Source organism: Notechis scutatus, chromosome 1 (genome assembly GCF_049901735.1).
Source record: "Notechis scutatus isolate UNSWTSFEM ecotype Mainland chromosome 1, rNotScu1.2, whole genome shotgun sequence".
In the NCBI taxonomy this organism is placed as follows: Eukaryota; Metazoa; Chordata; class Lepidosauria; order Squamata; family Elapidae; genus Notechis; species Notechis scutatus.
In genome coordinates this window covers 6,326,726-6,350,004 of record NC_142009.1, presented here as the reverse complement: position 1 = coordinate 6,350,004, position 23,279 = coordinate 6,326,726, and the positions used below count along the sequence as shown (strand labels likewise).

Sequence of the window (23,279 nt, the reverse complement as noted above, 5' to 3'; positions counted from 1 at the left end):
ATAACAGATAATCAGAGTTGGAAGGGACCTTGTAGGTCATCTAGTCCAACCCCCTGCCCAAGCGGGAGACCCGACACCATTTCTGACAAATGGCAGTCCAGTCTCTTCTTGAAGGTCTCAAGTGATGAAGCTCCGACAACTTCCGAGGGCAACTTCTGTTCCATGGGTTGATTGTTCTCACTGTCAGAAAGTTTCTCCTTATTTCCAGATTAAATCTCTCCTTGTTCAGTTTCCATTCATTATTCCTCATCTGGTCTACAGGAGCTTTAGAAAATAGCTTGACCCCTTCCTCCTCTCTGGGGCAGCCCCTCAAATATTGGAAGACCGCTATCATGAGACACAGAGAGAGATAGAGACAGAGAGAAGAAGATAAAGACAAAGGCAGAGAGAAAGGCACAGACACAGAAGACAGAGAGAAACAGAAAGACACACACACACACACACAAACAGAGAGAGAGACATAGAAGACACAGAAAGACAGAGAGAAAGAATCACAGCGAGCGAGAGAGACACACAGAGAGAGAGATTGAGATTAGATAGATGGATGTCCTTGGTTGCTTTCTGGGAGATATTTATTCACCCAACTAGGCAACATCATCAGTGCTAGAAGAGAGTGAGGTTTACAAAGAGGATGGAGGGAGGAAAGGAAGGAAGGAGAGGAAGGAAGGACGGAAAGAAGGAAGGAAGGAAAGAAGGAAGGAAGGAAAGGAAGGAGGGACGGAAAGGAAGGACAGAAAGGAAGGAAGGAAGGAAGGGAAGGAAGGAAGGAAGGAAAGGAAGGGAAGGAAGGAAAGGAAGGGAAGGAAGGAAGGAAGGAAGGAAGGAAGGAAGGAAGGAAGGGAAGGAAGGAAGGAAAGAAGGAAGGAAAGGAAGGAAGGAAGGCAAGGACTGTGGGATCCTTGGTGCTCTCTGAGCTTGTTTTCTTGCAGACGTTTCATCACCCAACTAGGTAACATCATCAGTAGGGCATACCCTCAGTTCATATACAAACGGGCTTGCCCTTTCAGTATTATTGGGTGTATTCTTAGAATGCCGTTTGTTTGACATAGTTTACAGATTGTTTGCCTGAGCTGGTAGTGCCTGGATATATTGCAGCGACATCCCTGCTATGATGAATCAGCACAGAGCTACCTCCACAGCAGTCCTCGACTTAACGACGATTCACTGAGCCCCAACCCTTCATAGTTAGAACAGCACTGAAAAAAAGGGACCTGCGGCCAGTCCTCACGCTTACAACGGTTGCAGCATCCCCAGTCACAAGATCAGAATTTGGAGGCTTGGCAACTGGCATGTACTTATGACGGTTGCAGCGTGCCTGGGCCATGGGATCGCCACTCGTGACCCTCCCAGTTGGTTTTAGACAAGCAAAGGCAAGAGGGGAGGGTTTCACTTAACAGCCACACGATTCGTTTAGCAGCTGCAGTTAATTCCCTTAATGACCATTTCCCCCCAAAACGGTCGTAAAAACGAGGTGTAACTCACTCAACGACCGCCTCCCTTAACAATGGAAGTTTCAGGCTTCTGACAAGCAAGTTCAATTGGTACGGTGGGCGGGAAGATGGATTTTCTTAACCAGGGACCGCATGATTCATTGAACGGCGGCGATTTGCTTAACAAAAAGGTCGTAACTTTGGCCGTGACCCACTTAATGACCGTCTCGCTTAGCAACCAAACTCCTGATCTGGTTGTAAGTGTAGGACTGCCTTGCAGTCTCAAAGGAAAGGCGGAGTACTCACTAAACAGATATATGGGGCAAGTAACAAAAATAAATATTTTCCTGCTTGCTCTCATGTTCTTCATTAAAAAATACCGTTTTAATTTCCGTCTCTCTTGCAGGAGCCGCTGGAAGAGGTGATCCACTCGCCATCTTCATCCCTTAATGTGTCAGAAGAGTTTTTAACTCCGGACCCCGACTATTTGAGCAGTTCTGCTCCTCACGAGCCTTCAGAATTGGAAGTAAGAGGAAAAGTTGAATAGAATAGGAATACAGCATAGAACAGAATAAATAATAGAATACAATAGAGAATAGAATAGAATAGACTAAAGAATAGAGTAGAATAGAGAATAGAATTGAATTGAATAGAATTCTTTATTGGCCAAGTGTGATTGGACACACAAGGAATTTGTCTTTGATGTATAAGCTTTCAGTATAAATAAAGAAAAAATAAAATACTTTCATAAAGAATCATAAGATACAACACTTAGCGATAGTCATAGGTTACTAACAAGCAATCAAATCATACTAGGAAACAAATAAAACTATAAATTGTAAAGATACAAGCAACACAGTTATAGTCATAAGTGGGAAGAGATAGGTACTAGGAAGGATGAGAATAATAATAGTAATAGAGTCTTATTAAGTAGTTGGACAGTTTTGAGGGAATTATTTGTTTAGCGGAGTGATGGCGTTGGGGGAAAAACTCCTTGTGTCTAGTTGTTCTGATATGCAAGGCTCTATAGCGTCGTTTTGAGGGTAGGAGTTGAAACAACAGAATAACAGAGTTGGAAGGGACCTTAGAGGTCTTCTAGTCCAACCCTCTGCTCAAGCAGAAGACCTATACCATTTCAGACAAGTGGCTGTCCAATCTCTTCTTGAAAACCTCCAGTTTATGTCTGGGATGTGAGTCTGTAGATATTTTCACAGCCCTCTTTTTGACTCATGCAGGATACAGGTCCTCCATGGAAGGCAGGTTGGTAACCATTGTTAAAAAGATTTTAAAAGTTAGCCAAGATGGCTTAAATTGTCTGCTTCGATTAAAGGAAAGAATGCTAACTAATCTTGTTCCTACTTGGAAACGGTTTCTGGACTTTGTGCCTGAGGTGGGGAAAAAAATGAAACTCTGGTTTGGGGTTTTGCCGATTGGTTAGTTTTGGTGGTCATAGAAATGGCTATTTATTATATATGAATACATAAAAGTAAAAAAATTGAGGTTTCAGGCTATGACCTGATTCCACAAGTAGTCCTCAACTTACGACCACAATTGAGCCCAACATTTATGTCACTAAGTGAGATTGTGAGTTTTGCCCCATTTTACGAGCATTCTTGCTGCTGCTGTTAAATGGATTGCTGCAGTGGCTCAGTTAGGAACGTGGTTGTGCTTTCCCCTTGACATTTGTTCGGTTGTTAAGTGGGTTTTGCCCCATTTTACAACCTTTCTTGCCACCATCGGTAAGTGAATCATTGCAGTTGTTGGTGAGTCACACGGTTGTTAAGTGAATCTGGCTTCCCCCATGGACCTAGCTTGTCAGAAGGTCGCAGAAGGGGATCACGGGACCCCTGGACACTGCGACCGTCGTAAATACAAGTCCATTGTCAAGCATCCGAATATAAATCACATGGCCCTGGGGATGCTACAACGGCCGTAAGCATGGAGAATGGTCATAAGTCACTTTTTAAAGTGCCATTGTAACTTCAAACGGCCATTAAGCGGACTGTTGTAACTCGAGGGCTATCTGTATTTGTCAGCGAATTCTTTATTGGCCAAGTGTGATTGGACACACAAGGAATTTGTCTTGGTGCAAATAGAATAGAATAGAGTAGAATAGAGTTAGAATAGAATAGAGTTAGAATAGAATAGAATAGAATAGAATAGAATAGAATAGAGTTAGAATAGAGTTAGAATAGAATAGAGTTAGAATAGAATAGAATAGAATAGAATAGAATAGAATAGAATAGAATAGAGTTAGAATAGAATAGAATAGAATAGAATAATAGAATAGAATAGAATAGAATAGAGTTAGAATAGAGTTAGAATAGAGTTAGAATAGAATTAGAACAGAATAGAATAGAATAGAATAGAATAGAATAGAATAGAATAGAATAGAGTTAGAATAGAGTTAGAATAGAGTTAGAATAGAGTTAGAATAGAATAGAGTTAGAATAGAATAGAATAGAATAGAATAGAATAGAATAGAGTTAATAGAATAGAATAGAATAGAATAGAATAATAGAATAGAATAGAATAGAATAATAGAATAGAATAGAGTTAGAATAGAGTTAGAATAGAATAGAATAGAGTTAGAATAGAATAGAATAGAATAGAAAATATGGAATAGAATAGAATAGAATTAGAATATAATATAATAGAATAGAATAGAATGGAATGGAATGGAATGGAATGGAATGGAATAGAATAGAATAGAATAGAATAGAATAGAATAGAATAGAATAGAATAGAATAGAATAGAATAGAATAGAATAGAATTCTTTATTGGCCAAGTGTGATTGGACACACACAAGGAATTTGTCTTGGTGCCTCTCAGTGTACATAAAAGAAAAGATACATTCATCAAGAATCATAAGGTACAACACTTAGTAAGGCCCAGACTGACTCCCCTTCAGACAATAAGAATGAACTTTGGAAAACTGGGTATTTCCAAAAAGGAATTCCTTATTGAAAAGGAAGCTATCCAGGCGATGTTCAAAGCCGCGTCTGATAGGCCTCCAGGCATGCAGCTTCGATAAAGGGAGTTAGAACCCCTCCCTTAGTCCGGTGTGGATTTCGTCAATAGAAAGAAGCAACACGTTAATTCTCTCCCCCCACCCCTTTTTTCCCCCCTGGGAAAGCAGTTGAGAAGAGCTTCCCAGGAAGTTGCTTTTGGAATTTCTGGAATTTTTATGGCCCCCTCTTCTCCTCTTGCTATCTCTCCAAGAGGTGACAGGTTTCCAAAGCACCTGGGCTCCAGTCCCCCAGTTGTATCTCACGTGCAAGTTATACAGATTCAATACAAGAATTAAAGATATTCAAGTTACATCAAAAAGGACGACTTGTATCAACTCCCCCCGTCCCTTTCCCCTCCCATTGAAGAATGGCAGATACATCAATGCTTTTTTTTCCCCCCTTCTTTTTCACTTCTGCATTTTTCTGTCTTCCCCTTTTCCTCTCCTCTCCCTTTTTCATTTTTCTTTATATTCTTTTACGTTACGTTTTGATAAATTAACCAAATTTTGAACCAATTTAAAAAAGAACAAACAAGAGAAAGGTGGAGAGAGAGAGAGAGAGAGAGAGAGAACCCCTTGATAAAGATTATCCTGGGGGGGGGGGGGCAGAAGGGGAGGGAAGCTTTGATTTTCAGGCCAGATGTCAAGAAGCTAATGCAGGCAATCCTCGAGATACAACCATAAAACAAACTGTATGCCGTGGTCAGTAGGTGAAATGTCTCGCTTAATGTTTGCTCTCTCCAATGAATCATTCAATGAACGTGTGGGTTGTTAAGTGTCTCAGGCCTGGGGGAGACCTTTGGAGGTCTAAGACAGGCCCAGGTCTACCTGTCCCAGCCCTCCCAAGGCCGCCCCCATAATATGCCTCGTGCGTCACTTCCTGCCTTGGGGTCCCCAGTGACCTTTTAACCATTCCTACTGGGAGCGGGATGCCCCCCGCCTTAGGTCTGATTCCCACCCTACGCACCAGGCCAAACACCTTCCTCCTCTACCTCACTTACCTTTGGAAGAGCTCCGAGGCCTTCTAGAGCAAGAATGGGCAACTAGGACCAATTAAGGACCTGTGGACTTCAACAACTCCCAGAATTCCTGAGCCAACCAGCTTCCGACAAGCAAAATCAACAAGGGATGCCTTATTCACTTAATAAACACATGACCCACTTAACAGCTGCAGTGATTCACTTAACAGCCATGACAAAAAGTTTTAAAATTGGGGGCAGCTCACTCAACAATCGACTTGCTTAGCAACAAAAATTGTAGTCATATGTCAAAGCACTACGCAATCTAAAACCATCTCTATCAGACCGGACGGAATATGTGCCTACTTCTTAAAAAAGCTATCCACTGCCATAGCCGAACCTCTAAGCATAATCTTTGAAAAATCTTTCAGGACCAGCTCCTTGCCAAAACTATGGTCACAGGCCATGGTCATCCCCATCTTCAAAAAGGGAGACCCCAGCCTAGTTGAAAATTACAGACCAATCTCCTTATGCTGCATCACCTGTAAAGTCACGGAATCAATTATTAACCAATCCATCATCCTCCACTTAGAGACAAACAACCTACTCTCTAATAAACAGTTTGGTTTCAGGAAAAAACTATCCTGTAATCTGCAACTCTTACACTGCAAAAACACATGGACTACAGAACTCGATCAGGGCAAAACAATAGACTCAATCTACATAGACTTCTGTAAAGCCTTTGATTCAGTGGTACACGACAAACTACTCCTAAAACTAAAATCTTATGGTATCTCTGGACAACTGCATAACTGGATAGAAGCATTCCTGTCAATAGACAACAAATGGTCAAAATTGGGAGTGTCCTATCAAATTCTGTACCTGTCAATAGTGGTGTCCCCCAAGGCAGTGTTCTAGGACCAACTCTCTTCATACTCTACATAAATGACCTCTGTGGTCATATTAAGAGCAACTGCGTTCTCTTCACTGAGGATGTAAAGCTGTTCAACACCACAGACAATACTGCTACCCTTCAAAAGGATCTTGACTATGTATCAGAATGGTCAAACAAATGGCAACTTCAAATTACAACAAATAAATGCTCTGTCTTACATATTGGCAAAAAAAAAATCAGAAAATAAAATACAAGCTGAATAGTCAAGATCTTGTTGATGATCCAAGCTCTGTAAAGGACCTTGGAGCACTCATCTCTAATGGTCTAAGTGCTAGAGCCCACTGTAACTACATAGCCAAAAAGGCATTAAGAGTTGTTAACCTAATCCTACGTAGCTTTTTCTCTGGTAACATCACACTACTAACTAGAGCATACAAAACATTTGCTAGACCAATACTGGAATACAGCTCATCAGTCTAGAACCCACATTACGTATCTGATATTAACACAGTTGAGAAAGTCCAGAAATATTTCACAAGAGTTCTCCACTCCTCTACTCGTAGAATACCTTATGCCACCAGACTTGAAATTCTAGACCTAGAAAACCTTGAATTACGCCGTCTTCGATCTGATCTAAGTACGGTATATAAAATCATACATTGCAATGACTTACCTGTCAATGAATACTTCAGCTTCAACCATAACAACACAAGAGTACACAATAGATACAAACTCAAGGTTAGCCGCACCAAACTTGATTGCAGGAAATACGACTTCAGCAACAGAGTGGTCAATGTCTGGAATTCTCTACCTGACTCTCTGGTTTCTTCCCCAAACCCCAAAAACTTTAACCTTAGACTGTCTACTATTGACCTCACCCCTTTCCTAAGAGGTCTGTAGGGGGCGTGCATAAGCGCACCAACGTGCCTACCGTCCCTGTCCTATTTCTTTTATTTTTCTTATAGGTACCCATTTCATGTGTTCATAACTATGTATATACTTATACCTATTATCTTGTAAGCGATTGACAAATCAAATAAAATAAATGCCAGGGAGTACCTATATGCATGCCCTTGTGTTCAGGACCCTGGAGAGTTCCAGGCAAGAAAAGGAAAGGCCGGGTTATTCTTTGCCAGGAAATGGTCACCTTCAGGACCTTGGAGAGCTCCAGAGGAGAAGCTGAAATGTTGGATTACCTCTGGTGGTCCCAGCCAATTAATTAGTTTTCCCAGTCCAGGGGATCCTTTATTTGCACCCTACTTGATAGCTGCTCTTTTTCCTCAGATTCCTTTCTGGGTTAGTGTAGGTGAGTCTTTGAATCTGAATGTGCAGTTTTATTTTCCTTCCTTCCTTGGCTCCCTCCCTCCTTTCTTTCTCTTCCCTCCCTTCTTTCCTTTCTCCTTCCTCCTCTGTCTCTATTACTCCTTCCCTCCTTTCCTCACCTTCCTTCCTTCCCTCCCTCCTCTCTTCTTCCCCCTCCTTCCTTCCTTTCTCTCTTCCTCCCTCCTTTACCTCCCCTTTTTCTCCTTCCTTTCCTTTCTCCCACTTTCCCTTCCTTACTTCCCTCCCCTTCATTCTCCCTCCCTCCCTCCCTCCCTCCCCTTCCTTCCTTCCTTCCTTTCCTTCCTCGCTTTCTTTTACAAATAACTCAAGCTAATGAACATAAACAATACTCCTTCTTCCATCCATTTTTTCCTCCAACCACAATCCTGTAAGGTGACTTGGGTTGAGATTTCTATGAGGCATTTCAATGAAGTTATTTGATGTTATAATCTGTAGTTCAATGTCTCCTGAAGCCTTTTTGGGTTCTTTCAACTCCTGATTTGGAGGACAAATGAACTGGCGAATGGAGAACACTAGGTTGAGGTATTGATTGATTGATTGATTGATTATCTGCCATCAAGTCATTCCCAACTCCTAACAACACATAGTTGGATTTTTCTCCATGACAATCCATCTCTAACTTGTCTTTCCTGGACAAAATAGGTTGAGTTATTGGATAGAGCTCATTGTGCCAGACAGTAAATAATGAAGTTCACGTTGATAGAACACAACACAACATAACACAACAACAGTACAGAATTCTTTATTGGCCAAGTATGATTGGACACCCAAGGAAATTGTCTTTGGTGCATATTCCTCTCATAAAGGGATATAAAATATATTCATCAAGAATCATAAGATACAACACTTAGTGATAGTCATAGGTTGCTAATAAGCAATCAAATCATACTAGGAAACAAATAAAACAATATAAATTGTAAAGATACAGGCAACACGGTTGTAGTCATAAGTGGGAAGAGATAGGTACTAGGAAGGATGAGAGGAATAATAGCAGACTTAGTAAATAGTTGCAAAGTGTTGAGGGAATGATTTGTTTAGCAGAGTAATGGCGTTCGGGAAAAAAATGTCCTTATGTCTAGTTGTTCTGGTGTGCAGTGCCCTACAGTGTCGTTTTGAGGGTAGGAGTTGAAACAATTTATAATAATCCTTTCAAACGATAAAATAAGATAAAATCATAAAATATTTAAAAAATTAAGAATAAATATACGAACAAGTCATCTTGTGTTCCAGGATTCTCAGATCTTTCCCTGTTGAGAAACTCTCGATTTACTCTTTTAGTATTCAACGGCCGAGGAAGAGGAGGAAGGCAATATTCTAGGAAGAACAGAAGAAATTTCTGGGCAGAAGGAAAAGTTGAAAAAACCTCCAGGAATCTGGGCTCAGAAAGAACATCCCATCAATTCAGGGCAGAGTAAGGATTTTTTTTTGTACGTGTGTGATTGCAATATTAACTCATCCTGCCTTAAATTACAGGTAGTCCTCTATTTACGACCTTTTGTTTAGCAACCACTTGAAATTACAACAGCGCTGAAAAAAAAGTGGCTGAAGTCCATTTTTCACACTTGAAACTCGACCATTGCAGCACCGACAAGGTCACGTGATCAAAATTCATCCACTTGGCAACTGGCCCATATTTATGACGGTCGCAGCGTCATCTGATCCCCGTGTTGCGACTTTCTGATCAGCAAAGTCAACAGGGAAGCCTGATTTGCTTAACAGCCATGTTCCTAACTGAACGCCTGTGGTGATTCGCTTAACAACGGTGGCCAGAAAGGTCCACAGACCTTTAAGGAGCAGGACTCCCTTAACAATTGTCTTGCTTAGCAAAGGAAATAACGGCTCAATTATGGTCGTAAGTTGAGCGCTACCTGTGCTTAGAAAAATTCAGGTCATTTCCGTGAGTGATGGAGGAATTTTTTTTTTAAAAAAAACGACCTAAGATTCTCCAAAAATAAGTTTAATCGCTTGGTTTTTCTGGTGTAGCATTGATGACCGCAGGGGGGAAAGTGGAATTTGGAGTCCTTGCCGCTCTCTGAGCTTGGTTGCTTTCTTGCAGACGTTTCATTACCAAGCTAGGTCACATCATCAGTGCTAGAAGGGAGATGTCAGGGTTCCAACAGATGCCCCAATTAAACCATGAGCCTGGAGCCGAGTTTCTAAAAAATCCAGTTATTTATTAGGAGCAACGTGTTAGGCACAGACCCAAATCAAGTCAGCTCTGCCTCACGTAATTTACGATCCACCTATGACCCTTTTTTCCCCCTCCCCCCAGGGTATGTCATAAATCATATTCTCCAACGGAGCACTTTCAAAGGCTGTAGAAATCACGCCTCTCCGGTTGGTCCCGGTAGCCTGGGATACAGCCTTGAAGAAGGTATGCGTGGAATGTGCATCTGGTTGTGGCTGCTGGGTTGTTCCATCAGTTCCCACCCCCCCACCGCTCCCCTTGCCTATGGCAACTCAAGAGAAGGCCAGGAATGCTTTACGAGTTGACAGGAGAAGGGTTTGAGTAGAGGAGGAGGAGGAGATGGGGCGAAGAAAGAGGATTGTGGGGTCCCTGGATCACTTTGAGCTTGGTGGTTTTCTTGCCGTCGTTTCATTACCAAGCTAGGTAATATCATCAGTGCTGGAAGGGAGAAGAGTTTGAGAGGAGGAGGACTGTGGGTTCCTTGGTTCCAACAGTCGTTGTCCTCCTCCTCTCCCTCTCTTCAAACCCCTCTTTCTTCTAGCATTGATAATATTGCCTAGTTGGGTCATGAAACGTCTGCAAGAAAACAACCAAGGTCAGAGCACCACACAATCCTCCTCCTTCTCTTCCTCCCCCCTCCTCCTCCTCCTCTCCACAAACCATTCCGTTCTAGCACTGATGATGATTTCTAGTTGGGTCATGAAAAGTCTGCAAAAAATCCAACCAAGGATCCCTTATATCAACCCTGAGCTACAAATATTCTCCTTTATTAGAGAGACAGTGTAGTCTCAGGTATCTAACATGGCATTAATATTCACTGGCGCTCATAAGTATTTCAGCATCCTTGGGGAATTCCGAATGCAATTATTACAGGGGGGAGGAACCCCACTCTCTTTAAAAAGATCGTGCAGAAGGCGGAGAGGCCTCTGAGAAATAAAATAAATGCCTTTTTCTTTTCTTTTTTGGAGGTGTCTTTATTTCAAGTTCTCTGAGCATGTTCCTACTTATATTCCGTAGGACAAGAGTGTTCCTTTGGGACAGGTACGCAATATATCCATGACAACCTGCCAAGGAGAGATCTATTTACTTCTGTAAACGGGTAGGAATTTTTTATTTAATGTTTAGGGAGCCCTTTGGATGAAATCTCTCTTTTTAACATGGACTGGGGTTATTTTAACAGCTTGTTTCGCTTCTGTTTTTTTTTTTTAACTTTGTTTCCTTCTGTTTTTCTGTTTGTCTTCGGTTACCAAAGCTTTTGTTTGTTGCAGAATTATTTCACAGTCATTTTGGGTACCGTTTCATGAAGACAGAGCATAAATGTTCTGAATAATAAAAGTCTTCCTAGCAATAAATAAATAGATGAAATTCCAAACAGTATTACTAACAATGTCTTCCTAACACTAAATAAATAGATGAAATTCCAATGTCTTCCCGTAATCCCTTGAATAGGGGCAACTGAATGGGGTTGAGCTGAGTATTTACTGGCCAGATGCCTTTCCTGTCACCGATGTGGAGTTTTGTTCAGCAAATATATTCCCATCGTGCCCAGAGAGAGAAATATCTGCCTCTACCTAGGCTCGAACCCACAGCCTCCTGGTTGTGAGGCGAGAGCTCCAGCTCTAAGCTACCGCACCACTCTCTGTGTTATTAACTCTCTGTGTTAACCGTGTTGCTGACAATGCCTCTGAATTACTTCTTTCCCACGTCAGCAGCATATATTTTTGAAAACCAAAATGGAAATAGCCCTCAACTTACAACCATTAGTTTAGTGACAGTTCGAAGTTACAAAAAAAAAAAAGTGATTTAGGGACGTTTTTTCACATTTATGACCATGGCAGCATCTCTGTGGTCAAGTGATTTACATTTGGATGAGGACTGACTGGGTGGGGAAAGGAGGGGTGGGCAAAGAGGGGCAGGCCAGCCAGGGGCAGAATTTGCCAGTTCTCCGAACTGCGCAGAATCATAGCAACCGGTTCTATACAACCGGTCCGAACCGGTAGAATCTCCACCCCTGGAAAGGGCTGTCAATTGTAGATTGTTGGTTGTAGATTAAATGGACCAGGGGGTCGCCAACCTATTGGACCTCAGGGACCACCATACTCATACTTTTAAATTCTGGGGACCACTGATGTGAATTTTGACTGATGGTGGTTTGCTGACAGTGGGAGAGAGAGAGAGAGATCTGATTTAACCTCCCTCTCTCCCTCTCTCTCTCTCTTTCACACACACACACACACACAGGCAGGGGTGGGATTCAAATTTCTTGGGCGTGGCCTAATTTGTGTGTGTGGTCATGTGACTGGCTGGGCATGGCTTGTATGTAAATATTATAAATATTTATGTAAATATTGAATTTTTTTTTTACAAAAAAGAGCAACTTTTACCCAAAATCGGGCAAAGCAGGCAGGCAGATTGAGTTGCTCACAGAATCACAGATTCACTTAGAGATCTGTGTTTCTGCCATCAGCTATCTGAGTCTGCAACTGAATAATAGAACCTTCCATCCTAAGGGACGGAAGGTAGATAGTTCAGCTGGGTATACGTGAAATTATCCAAATGTGAATTTCACTGTGCCCAGCTGGACTACCTGGGTTAATGAATCTCAGGGGAGGGGATTGAAATGGACCCGAAAAAAGGTGAAAGCCGTATTGGACTGGCAAACCCCTGCAGTGCACAAACAGCTGCAGAGTTTTTTGGGTTTTGAGTTTTTGGGGGTTTGCTGAGACTGCATTTACGGCCATGTGCATCGTCTTACCTTTCTGATTGTGTGTCATGCCCCTGTTGGAATCTGATTCTGAGGGGGAGATTGAGCAGTTAACAGGGAGTGGGAGTACGGCTCCGGTGGCTGTGGAGGAAACTGGGGAAGGCTCTGGCTGAGCATTCAGAGGAAGACCCAGGGCCACCACCCCCTTCATCCTAGGGCACGCAGGGAGAAATGGAGAAGGGAGCAACATGGTTTATGGGGGAGGAAAGGGCCCTGATCCCCTTTATGGGCTGCAGCTGGGAAGACTGTTTAAAAGGGCAAACTGCACATGGCAAAGTTGTTGGAAGCAAAGCGTGCATTATCTTTGTCGAGGCTTATCTGGGTTTTGGCATCCTCCCAACTGTGTGTGCCTCATTATCTTTTGGAAGTCTGCAAGTTATTATCCTGGTCTGTTGTGTTAATTACTTCAGCGTGGTTTGAGTTGGTTTTTTTTTTATTTCTACTTTATCTGTATTTTGGGTTTGGACTGCATTTCTTCTCTTTGTAGACTGTTTTTGGAAGGGTTTGATCTCCCGCCGAGGATAACTGAATATTGTGGGCCAAGTGGGAGGCATTAAAGGGAATTTATTTACTTTCGTAACTTTTGTTATTTTTGTGCCATGCTCCGGGTCATCACACCATGACTTACAACATTTTCTTTTGTGTGTGTGGGGGGGCTTGGAACCCAATGTGGTTTCTAGCAAAAACCGCTCTTGTGGGTAAGGGATCCACGGAACGACGGCGGTGTTCACTTCACAACTGCGGCAAAAAAAAAAAAAGGCCGTAACGTTGGGCGCAGTTGTGTGGTGACCCACCGAACAACCGGCCCGTAATTCTGGGCTCCATTACAATCATAATTCAATGTTGGGCTACCTGTAATAGGTGCTTGTGTTGTGTTTATTCCCCTGCAGCCCCGGGGCAGCGCAACACGGAAGTCTCGGTGAGCCTCCAAGAGAATTCGGAGCAGAAGAAACGTAAGGACCAGTGGTGGGATTTAACCAGTGTAAACAACCGGTTTGGGGAGCGTGCGCTTTGCACGCAGCATTTCAAAACTGCTCGTTTTCAGCTCTAATACTTATAGCCCCAGTGAGTAAAACACAGCGGAGGCGTGGCCATCCGCCGTGCTGCCGCGAATCATGGAAATAAAGGACAGACTAGAGCAGGGGGCGGTGGGTGGTGCCAAACGATCACCAGAACAACTGGTCCTCCCATACCGATTCGACCCGGTAGAATCCCACCTGTGGTAAGGACTGTTTCATGGCATCGGAGCTGAGCTGGTTTCAGCGGGTGGAAAGGGGAGACCAACGGGAAGCGCAGTTGTGACAAGCCACTCATTTAGGAAAAGGGGGATTTTGGCCGGCCTGTGGAGTCCGGTTTTAACTCAGTTTTGCAGTGATGAATGCAGTTGTTCTCCGGAGTTCTGCAATTTTATTTTATTGCTTGAATGATTTTGATTCATATCTCGAGCTGGCTAATCTACTTCGCCCTCTTTCCTCCTCGTATTTTGCCCACAACAACAACCTTGTGAGGTGGTTTAGGCTGAGTGAGAGAGAGAGAGAGAGAAAAAGAGAAGAGAGAGAGAGAGACTGGCGCAAAGTCACCCAGCTGGCTTTCACAATTAAGGTGGGATTAGAATTCATCACCTCCTGGTGATTGGCCCAAAGTTACTAACCTGGCTTTCATGCCTAAAGCCGGACTAGAATTCACAGTCTCCTGGTGATTGGGCCAAAGTCACCCAGTTGACTTTCGTGTCTAAGGCAGAACTAGAACTCAGAGTCACCTGATGCTTGGCTCATAGTCACCCAGCAGGCTCTTACAACTAGGTGGGACTAGAACTCACAGTCACCTAGTGATTGGGCCAAAGTCATCCAGCTGGCTTTTCTGCCTAAGACAGGACTAGAACTCAACATCTCCTGGTGATTGGTTCATAGTCACCCAGCCGGCTTTCATGCCTAAAGCCGGACTAGAATTCACAGTCGCCTGGTGATTGGCCCAAAGTCATCCAGCTGGCTTCCATGTCTAAGATAGGACTAGAATTCAGTATCACCTGCCTATTGGCCCGAGCTCTCACCCACTTGACTTTCATACGTGAGATTAGAACTCGCCATTTCCTGGTGATTGGCCCAAAGTCCCCCAACCGGCTTTCATATCTAAGTTGGGACTAGAACTCAGCATCTCCTAGATTCCAGCCCTGGTGCCTTAAATCAAATCCATCCTCAAGTTTCAAATTAAACCACTTCCAAGTTATTATTTTTTTTAAACCCCACTCTTGTCATCCCAGCTTTTCTTTTAACTAGGATCTCGAGAGTTATATTTTGATCCATGTGTCAAGACTTTCCATCCCTTGGTTTAACACGGGGGGTCAAACTCAGTTTGATCGAGGGGTCGCATCAGGACTTTGGTTGACCTCAGGTGGGGGGGGGGCGTGGCCGATTGGGCGGGTGTGGCCCCAAACTGCTGGCATGTTTCCTCTTCGCATCGGTTAGACCAGGACGGCCCGCGGGCCAATCCTGGTTTAACATGTTGCTGTCCTGCACCTGAAGTACCCTTGGTACGGTTGGCTCTAGAGTTCGGAACTAGGATCTTCCAGATCAGGGGTGGGCAACTATGGCCCTTTTATGAATTATGGACTTCAACTCCCAGAATTCCTGAGCAAGCCATGCTTGCTCAGGAATTCTGGGAGTTGAAGTCCATAATTCATAAAAGGGCCATAGTTGCCCACCCCTGTTCCAGATGGTCTCGTGGCAAAAAAAACCAGGGTAAGTTGGGGGTCCATATCCTCACTTGTGTTTGGAGAGAGGATTGAGTTGTTTTTGGAAGAAGAAGGCTCAAAAAAAAAAAAATAGAAGATTGCTGGAGTCCAGCATTTCTGAACAGATGATGAGAAACCAACACTGATGTCTTCTTATCCCTTTTGTTCTGTTTTGGCCAGATCCCTTGGAGATATTCAAGAAATATCTAGCATCATCTGCAAGGATCCGTCGAAGACGTCAGCCGTGAAAACTCCCAGAAATTCTAATTCCCCCATTAAGACCAGCACCCCGCTCAGCCCCGGTTAGTCAAGGCTCTGTGGAAGTAGCAAGAGTACATAGCTGATAATTCTTGGGGGTGTGTGGGGGAAAGCAGCCTTCAAAGTGGGGAGAATTGGGGCTCAGCTTCAACCTTGGCCGTTTCTGCGGTCTGAAGGTCTGGAAGCGGCAGAAAAATAATGTTGTGTAAAGAGAAGCATGTTACAATAGAACAAAGGTCTTCAGACTGGTTCACTTTAAGAGGTATGGACTTCAACTCCCAGGATTCCCCAGCCAGCCTGCTTTGAAATGGGTGGGCTTCCCTTCCCAGAATACCCCAGCTTTGAGTTGGGTGGAACTGGGCCTGGCTAGTCTAGGGAAGAGAAGGACCAGGGGAGACAGGATAGCATCTTCCAATATTTGAGGGGCTGCCACAGAGAGGAGGAAGGGGTCAAGCTATTTTCCAAAGCCCCTGAAGGCCAGGCAAGGAATAATGGATGGAAACTGAACAAGGAGAGAGATTCAACCTGGAAACAAGGAGAAACTTTCTGACAGTGAGAACAATCAACCAATGGAACAGAAGTTGCCCTTGAAAGTTGTGGGAGCGCCATCAGTTGAGATTTTCAAGAAGAGATTGGACTGCCATTTGTCAGAAATGGTGTAGGGCTCCCGTTTGGGCGGGGGGGGGGGTTGGACTAGATGACCTACCAGGTCCCTTCCAACTCTGATTATCTGTTAAACTCCCAGAATTCCCCAGCCAGACTATACATGACCAGTTCCTGTAACCATTCTTCATATGTTTTAGTCTCCAGTCCCCTAAAATCATCCTGGTTGCTCTTCTCTGCACTTTTTCTACACTCTCAACATCCTTTTTTATAGTATGGTGACCAAAACTGGGTGCAGTACTCTAGGTGTGGCCTTACTAAGGCTTTGCAGAGTGGGATTAGTACCTCCTTTGTTCTCGATTGTATCCCTTTGTTAATGCAATTTAGGATTGCATTGGCTTTTTTGGCTGCTACCGCACACGGCTGGCTCATATAGACTCCAAGATCCCCCTCCCAGTTCCTGCTATTGAGCCTGGTTTCACCCAGTCTATATGTGTCCTTTTGGGTTTTTTTTGCCTAATTGTTAAGACTTTATTTTTCTCTGAATTTCAATGAATCTTCTCTGTCTGAACATCTGGCAGTAATTTATATCCCCTCCAGAGGTGAACCGAAACGAGCTATTTAGAACTCGTTTGAATAAATTGTGCGTGGGAGAAAGAAAACGACGGATTAAAAACCTTCCTCTCTCCCCTTTTTTCTTTTCTTTTCCCAGTGGATCCACCACCAAAATTTTCCTCCACCGTCACAAAATACAAGGATTATTGTGTGATGACCATAGATACGTCCTGTTGGGCTACGCACGACGTCTCCTTGTTGGGCGTCACTACGTTTCCTGCACCCTGTGCCACAGGGGTGAGGATAGAAGAGCTACCTGCCATCCCACCTCCATCAGCTGGGTTTGTGCAACCTGTAAGTGGATTCAGGAAATCACACACCTGTGGGTTTGGGGGTATGTCTTTGTGTTTCTTCGGTTTTGTTCAGGGCTGGCCAGTGCCTGAACTGATTCTTGCAGCTTTCTTGGCAAGGTTTTTTCCGAAGTGGTTTGCCATTGCTGCACTCCAAGGACTGGCTGGCTTTCATTCCTAAGGAGGGACTAGAACTCGCCGTCTCCTGGTGATTGGCCCAAAGTCACCCAGCCAGCTTTCATTCCTAAGGAGGGACTAGAACTCACCGTCTCCTGGTGATTGGCCCAAAGTCACCCAGCCAGCTTTCATTCCTAAGGAGGGACTAGAACTCACCGTCTCCTGGTGATTGGCCCAAAGTCACCCAGCCAGCTTTCATTCCTAAGGAGGGACTAGAACTCGCCGCCTCCTGGTGATTGGCCCAAAGTCACCCAGCCAGCTTTCATGTCCAAGGTGGGACTAGAACTCGCCGTCTCCTGGTGATTGGCCCAAAGTCACCCAGCCAGCTTTCATTCCTAAGGAGGGACTAGAACTCGCCGTCTCCTGGTGATTGGCCTAAAGCAGGCTTGTCCAACCCGGGCCCACGGGCCGCATGCGGCCAGGTCGCCTCGTGTCACGACGGCCCAACGCCCACCCCAACCTTCATGAAAGATCCAGCAAGGAGGAGGAGGAGAGGCAGGCGCGGCGGGCGATGCGAGCAACAGAAAAGGCGGGCAGCCGCAGCCCAAAAGTCCCGCCCCGCCACCTCCTGCTGTTGCCGCCGCCGCCGCCACCGCTGCTGCTTCTGCCCCGCTGCTGCTGCTTCTGCCCCCCGCCGCCACCGCTGTTGCTGCTTTTGCTGCCGCTGCCACTGCTGCTTTTGCCGCCGCTGCTGCTTCTGCCCCCCACCGCCGTCGCTGCTTTTGCCCCGCTGCTGCCGCTGCTTTTCCCCCCGCCGCCACCGCTGCTGCTTTTGCCCCCGCCGCCGCTGCTGCTTCTGCCCCTGCCGCCGCTGCTGCTTCTGACCCGCAGCTGCCGCCGCTGCTGCTTCTGTCCCCCCGCCGCCGCCGCCGCTGCTGCTTTTGCCGCCGCCGCTGCTGCTTCTGCCCCCAGCGCCGCCGCTGCTTTGACCCGCCGCCGCCGCCGCCGCTGCTGCTTTTGCCGCCGCCGCTGCTGCTTCTGCCCCGCCGCCGCCGCCACCGCTGCTGCATTTGCAGGAGGAGAGTAGGCGCGAGGCGGCGAGCTTTCTTCCCCCCTCCTCCCCTGCAAAATTTGGCCAGAAAATTATAAAATAAAAAATAAATAATTTTTAATAAATAATTAATAATAAATAATAAATAATAATTTTATTTTATTTTATTATTTTATTAATAATTTAATTTAATTTAATTTAATTTAATTTAATTTAATTATTTAATTTAATTTAATTTAATTTAATTTAATTTAATTATTTAATTTAATTTAATTTAATTTAATTATTTAATTTAATTTAATTTAATTTAATTATTTAATTTAATTTAATTTAATTTAATTATTTAATTTAATTTGGTTTGGGCACACATAATTAAATTAAATTAAATTAAATAATTAAATTAAATTATGTCGACAAACCAAATTTTCATCTTCTAATGTGGCCCAGGGAAGGTGAAAGGTTGGACACCCCTGGCCTAAAGTCTCGCAACTGCCTTTTGCACCTAAGGCAGGACTAGAACTCACCATCTCTTGGCCAAAAGTCAACTTTCGTGCCTAGGACAGAACTAGATTTCCCCCACTCAGCCGTGTGACTTTTGGCCAATTACCAGGTTACAGTGAGTTCCAGCACTGCCCTTCGTGCCTAAGGCCGGACTAGAACTCACCCTCTCCCGGTGACTGGCCCAAAGTCTCCCAGTTGGCTTTTGTGCCTATGAGAGAACTAGAATTCCCTCCTGACTCCAAGTGATTGACCTCAAGCCAGCGACGTGACTTTGGGCCAATTACCAGGTGACAGTGAATTCTAGCACTGCCTTAGGTACGAAAGCCAGCTGGGTGATTTTGAGCCAGTCCTTCCCTCTCGGCCCTAGGAAGCAGGCAATGGCAAAGGGAGGCACTCAGAACGCAGTCAGCCTGTGGGGGGAGATGGTCCTCAGGGACACCAGGCCCCCCACGCACACTCGCTGCCTTCTGTTTAGATACAGATCTATCAGATACAGATAATCAGAGTTGGAAGGGACCTTGTAGGTCATCTAGTCCACCCACCCCCCGCCCAAGCGGGAGACCCTACGCCATTTCTGACAAATGGCAGTTCAATCTCTTCTTGAAAGTCTCAAGTGATGGTGCTCCCACAACTTCCGAGGGCAACTTCTGTTCCATGGGTTGATTGTTCTCACTGTCAGAAAGTTTCTCCTTATTTTCAGGTTAAATCTCTCCTTGTTCAGTTTCCATCCATTATTCCTTGTCTGGCCTTCGGTGCTCTAGAAAATAGTTTGACCCCTTCCTCCCTGTGGCAGCCCCTCAAATATTGGAAGACCGCTATCATGTCTCCCCTGGTCCTTCTCTTTACTAGACTAGCCAAGCCTAGTTCCTGCAAATGTTCGTTGTATGTTTTAGTCTCCGGTCCCCTAATCATCCTGGTTGCTCTTCTCTGTACTTTTTCTAGAGCCTCAACATCTTTTTTATAATGTGGTGACCAAAACTGGATGCAGTACTCTAGGTGTGGTCTTACTAAGGCTTTATAGAGTGGCATTAGTACTTCCCTTGATCTTGATTGTATCCCTCTGTTAATACAACTTAGAATTGCATTTGCTTTTTTGGCTGCTGCTGCACATACTTAGCTGGTTGGCTCCTATTTAGGTGGTTGTCCACTAAGACTCCAAGATCCCCCTCCCAGTTCCTGCTATTGAGCCTGGTTTCACCCAGTCTATATGTGTACTTTTGGTTTTTCTTGCCTAAGTGTAGGGCTTTACTTTTCTCTACATTGAATTTCATTTTGTTAGATAGGGCCCAGGGTTCTAGTCTGTCAAGATCCATTTGGATCTTGAGCCTATCTTCTTGGGTGTTAGCTATTCCTGCCAGCTTAGTATCACCTGCAAATTTGGTAAGTTCCCCTCCTATTCCCTCATCTAAGTCGTTCATGAAGATATTGAAGAGTACTGGGCCCTAAGACGGAACCTTGTGGCACCCCACTGCTTACTTCCCTCCATGTCGACTTAGACCGGTTTGTGTACCTAGGGGGAGCGGCGGCCCGTCACTGGCCCCAGAGTGGCCCCACAGATCTAAGGCTGAATGTGTTCTTCCGCCTTTGGAGGCTGAGATGAGTGGGGAGGAAGAGCAGTTGGAGCCTGTTCTGGACACGCATATGCGCAGAGCTGTTAGGAGAGGGGAACAGCGGAGGTCAAGGAGTCGACTCGGGAAGCAAAGCACATGTGGATGCTGAATGGCCCCTCCCTGGCCAGGGAATAAATAGAAGGAAAGGGGAGTGATGGTTGTAGGAGTCAACAGTTCATCTTTCTGAAGATTTGGCTCATCGTGCTTCGTGCCTCAGAGACTGTTTGCCAGAATTTAAGCTGCAGCTTTACCACTGGGAGCTCATGGGCCTGGCAATTATCTTTGGGAACTGATAAGGTCCATTATTTCATTTAACTCTTTGAAGGACTATTGTCTGGACTTTTCGGTGTGCGAATACCATTCACAGGAGATAAATAAAGAGAAGTTTTCGGAGCAAGGGGTCTGTTTCTTGTTTCTGCTAAGGCTGAGTCAGAACAGAACTTCTGAAGGCAAGCCATTCCGCTAGTTCTCACCATTAGGAAATTTCTCGTTTGTTCTGGGTTGCTTCTCTCCGTGGTTAGTTTCTGTCATGCCCCTGTCACAGTCTCAGGCATGATATTCTTCCGATTAAAATCGGAATTCCGATTTTTTGGGGAATCGCCCCTCCTTTCCCCCACCCTTCTTCTCCTCCTTCCCCTTCCTCGGAGGCCCCGAGTCAGGAGTTGCTGGCGCGGCTCACAGCTCCAGTCCGCGTTGCCTCAGGAAGGGAAAGGCAAAAGGAAGAGCCGCGGCGGCGCTTTGCAACGGCAGCAGCGGCTCCTGGTTTTGCCTTTCCTTCCCGAGGCAACGCGGACTGAGCCGCGTGAGCTGCGCCGGCGTAGCAACTCCTGACATCCCCAGCCAGATACCTGAGCGGAGCCCAGGCGGTGCGAGCGAGAGGCCGCTGAGCGGCAAGAAAAGGGAGCTGGGCCAGCCACAGACCAGCCTCCGTGCAACACGCCGCCACCCGGCCCTGGCGAGGAAAGCAGCGGGCGCTCCCTGGGCGCGGCGGGGGTCTCTTTGGCCGGCCCCGATTTTTTTTTTCAGAGCGGAATATCATGCCTGAGTCTGAATCCAAGGAGGAAGATGAACAGCTGACAGGAAGTGGGACTGTGGCTCCCTTGGCTTTGGAGGAAACTGGGGAAGGGCAGAGTCCACCTGAGCAGAACAGCGGGAGGTAGAACAAGGGAGAGGGGCGTTCAGAGGAAGACCCAGGCCCACCCCGTCTTCATCCTAGGGCACATAGGGAGGAATGGAGAAGAGAGCAATGTAGATTGTGTGGCTTACGGGGGAGGAAAGGGCCCTGATTCCCTTCATTAACTGCAGCTGGGAAGAGAGTTTATAAGAAAGGCGGGTTGACTTTATTTTGTGTTGACTTTGCTTATCTGTGTTCCTGGCGTCGTCCCAACCATGTGAGTTTTGCCTCGCTTTCAAGTCTGAAATTCTTGCTCCTGCCCTGCCAAACTAATTGCTTCAGTTTGGCTTATTTGGACTTTAAGTTACAGTTTGTGTTGACCATGCTTTGGACTTAATTTTCTGCAGTTCCTGGAAGAGTTTTTCTTCAGTCAGAAGCTAACCTGGACAATGGGGGCAAAGTTGGAGATAATAAAGGGACTCTTATTGCTTATCTGACTGTGTTGCCTTTGTGCCACGCCCCTTTGGGTCATCACAGTTTCCACCATTTGCTTCTTGTCCTGCCTTCAGACGCTTTGGAGTATAACTTGACTCCCTTTTCTTTTTGGCAACCCCTGAGATACCAGAACACTCCTACCATGTCACCCCTCGTCCTTCTTTTCACTAAACTATAGACATACCCAATTCCTGCAATCATTAAACCGTTGTTATACGTACATGGCTTATTTAGTATCCAATGACGATCACTGAATGTATTATTTGTGATGATTGTACTTTATGATTAGTATCATGATATGGCCTCTAGGTGGCCGAATAGTGGAACTCTTGCCTCCCAATCAGGAAGCTGTGAGTTCGATCCTGGGCAGAGGAAGATTATTTCTCTGGGCACAATGAGAATAGATCTGCTGGAAAAAAACACCGCACTGGTGACAGGAAGGGTATCCGGCCAGTAAACACTCGGCTCCATTCAGTTGCCCAGACTCCGCCCCGCAAGGATTACGGGGTCATTAAAAGAGGATGATCATGATATACCTATCCCTCATTGCTTGTATTATAGACATGGAGAGCTGCTGCCCCGGAGACAAATTCCTCGTGCGTCCAAACACGCTTTGGCCCATAAAAAAATATTCTGCTCTATTTTTTGCCATCTCTGCTGCACTTTGGAGGGAGGAGAAGGGGTTAGAGGAATTGTACATCAAGGAAGGAGACAGTCAGCCGCTGCCCCTGATCCCCCCTCACTTCCTTTCCTTTTTGGATTTGACAGCTCAGCCCAGCAGTCCTTAATCAGCTCATTAGGAGCTGCAGTTTCCTCTGGCCTGCCCTGGCCTCCTCCGAGCAGGGAAAACAGCTCCGTTAGAAAGGAAGGATCAATGATGGAAAAGGTTTTTTGCTTCTTAAGAGTCTCTTCCTTTCCCCCAAGAAAGGGGGTGGACGCGTTTGCCTGAGATCCAGACAAATTCCCGGGAGAAATTGTAAAAGAACATAGAATGACAGACCTGGAAGGGACCTCGAAGATCTTCTAGTCCAACCCCTGCCTAGGCAGGAAACCCTACACCACGTCAGACAAAGGGTTATCCAACATCTTTTTTAAAACTTCCAGTGTTGGAGCATTTACAACTTCTAGCGGCAAGTCGTTCCATGGATGAATTGTTCTCACTGTCAGGGAATTTCTCCTTAATTCTAAATTGCTTTTCTCCTGGATTAGTTTCCATCCGTTGCTTCTTTTTTAAAAAAAAAAAAAAAAATTTATTGGTTTTTAAAACAAACATAAACAAACAAAACATAAAAACATCAAGTCA

At 45.1% G+C, this 23,279-nt stretch overlaps 1 protein-coding gene across 2 annotated transcripts in view; it reads left to right on the top strand.

The window, feature by feature from the left end:
- Positions 1-23,279, top strand: part of TEX14 (testis expressed 14, intercellular bridge forming factor) — an 88,716-nt gene that overhangs the window by 48,969 nt on the left and 16,468 nt on the right. For both annotated transcript variants that reach the window (XM_087971267.1, XM_087971207.1), the window contains exons 18-23: positions 1,837-1,956; positions 8,918-9,050; positions 10,845-10,926; positions 13,482-13,544; positions 15,503-15,624; positions 16,896-17,092. In XM_087971267.1, coding sequence (XP_087827393.1) covers positions 1,837-1,956; positions 8,918-9,050; positions 10,845-10,926; positions 13,482-13,544; positions 15,503-15,624; positions 16,896-17,092 — 717 coding nt within the window. The remainder of the gene's footprint in view (positions 1-1,836; positions 1,957-8,917; positions 9,051-10,844; positions 10,927-13,481; positions 13,545-15,502; positions 15,625-16,895; positions 17,093-23,279) is intronic.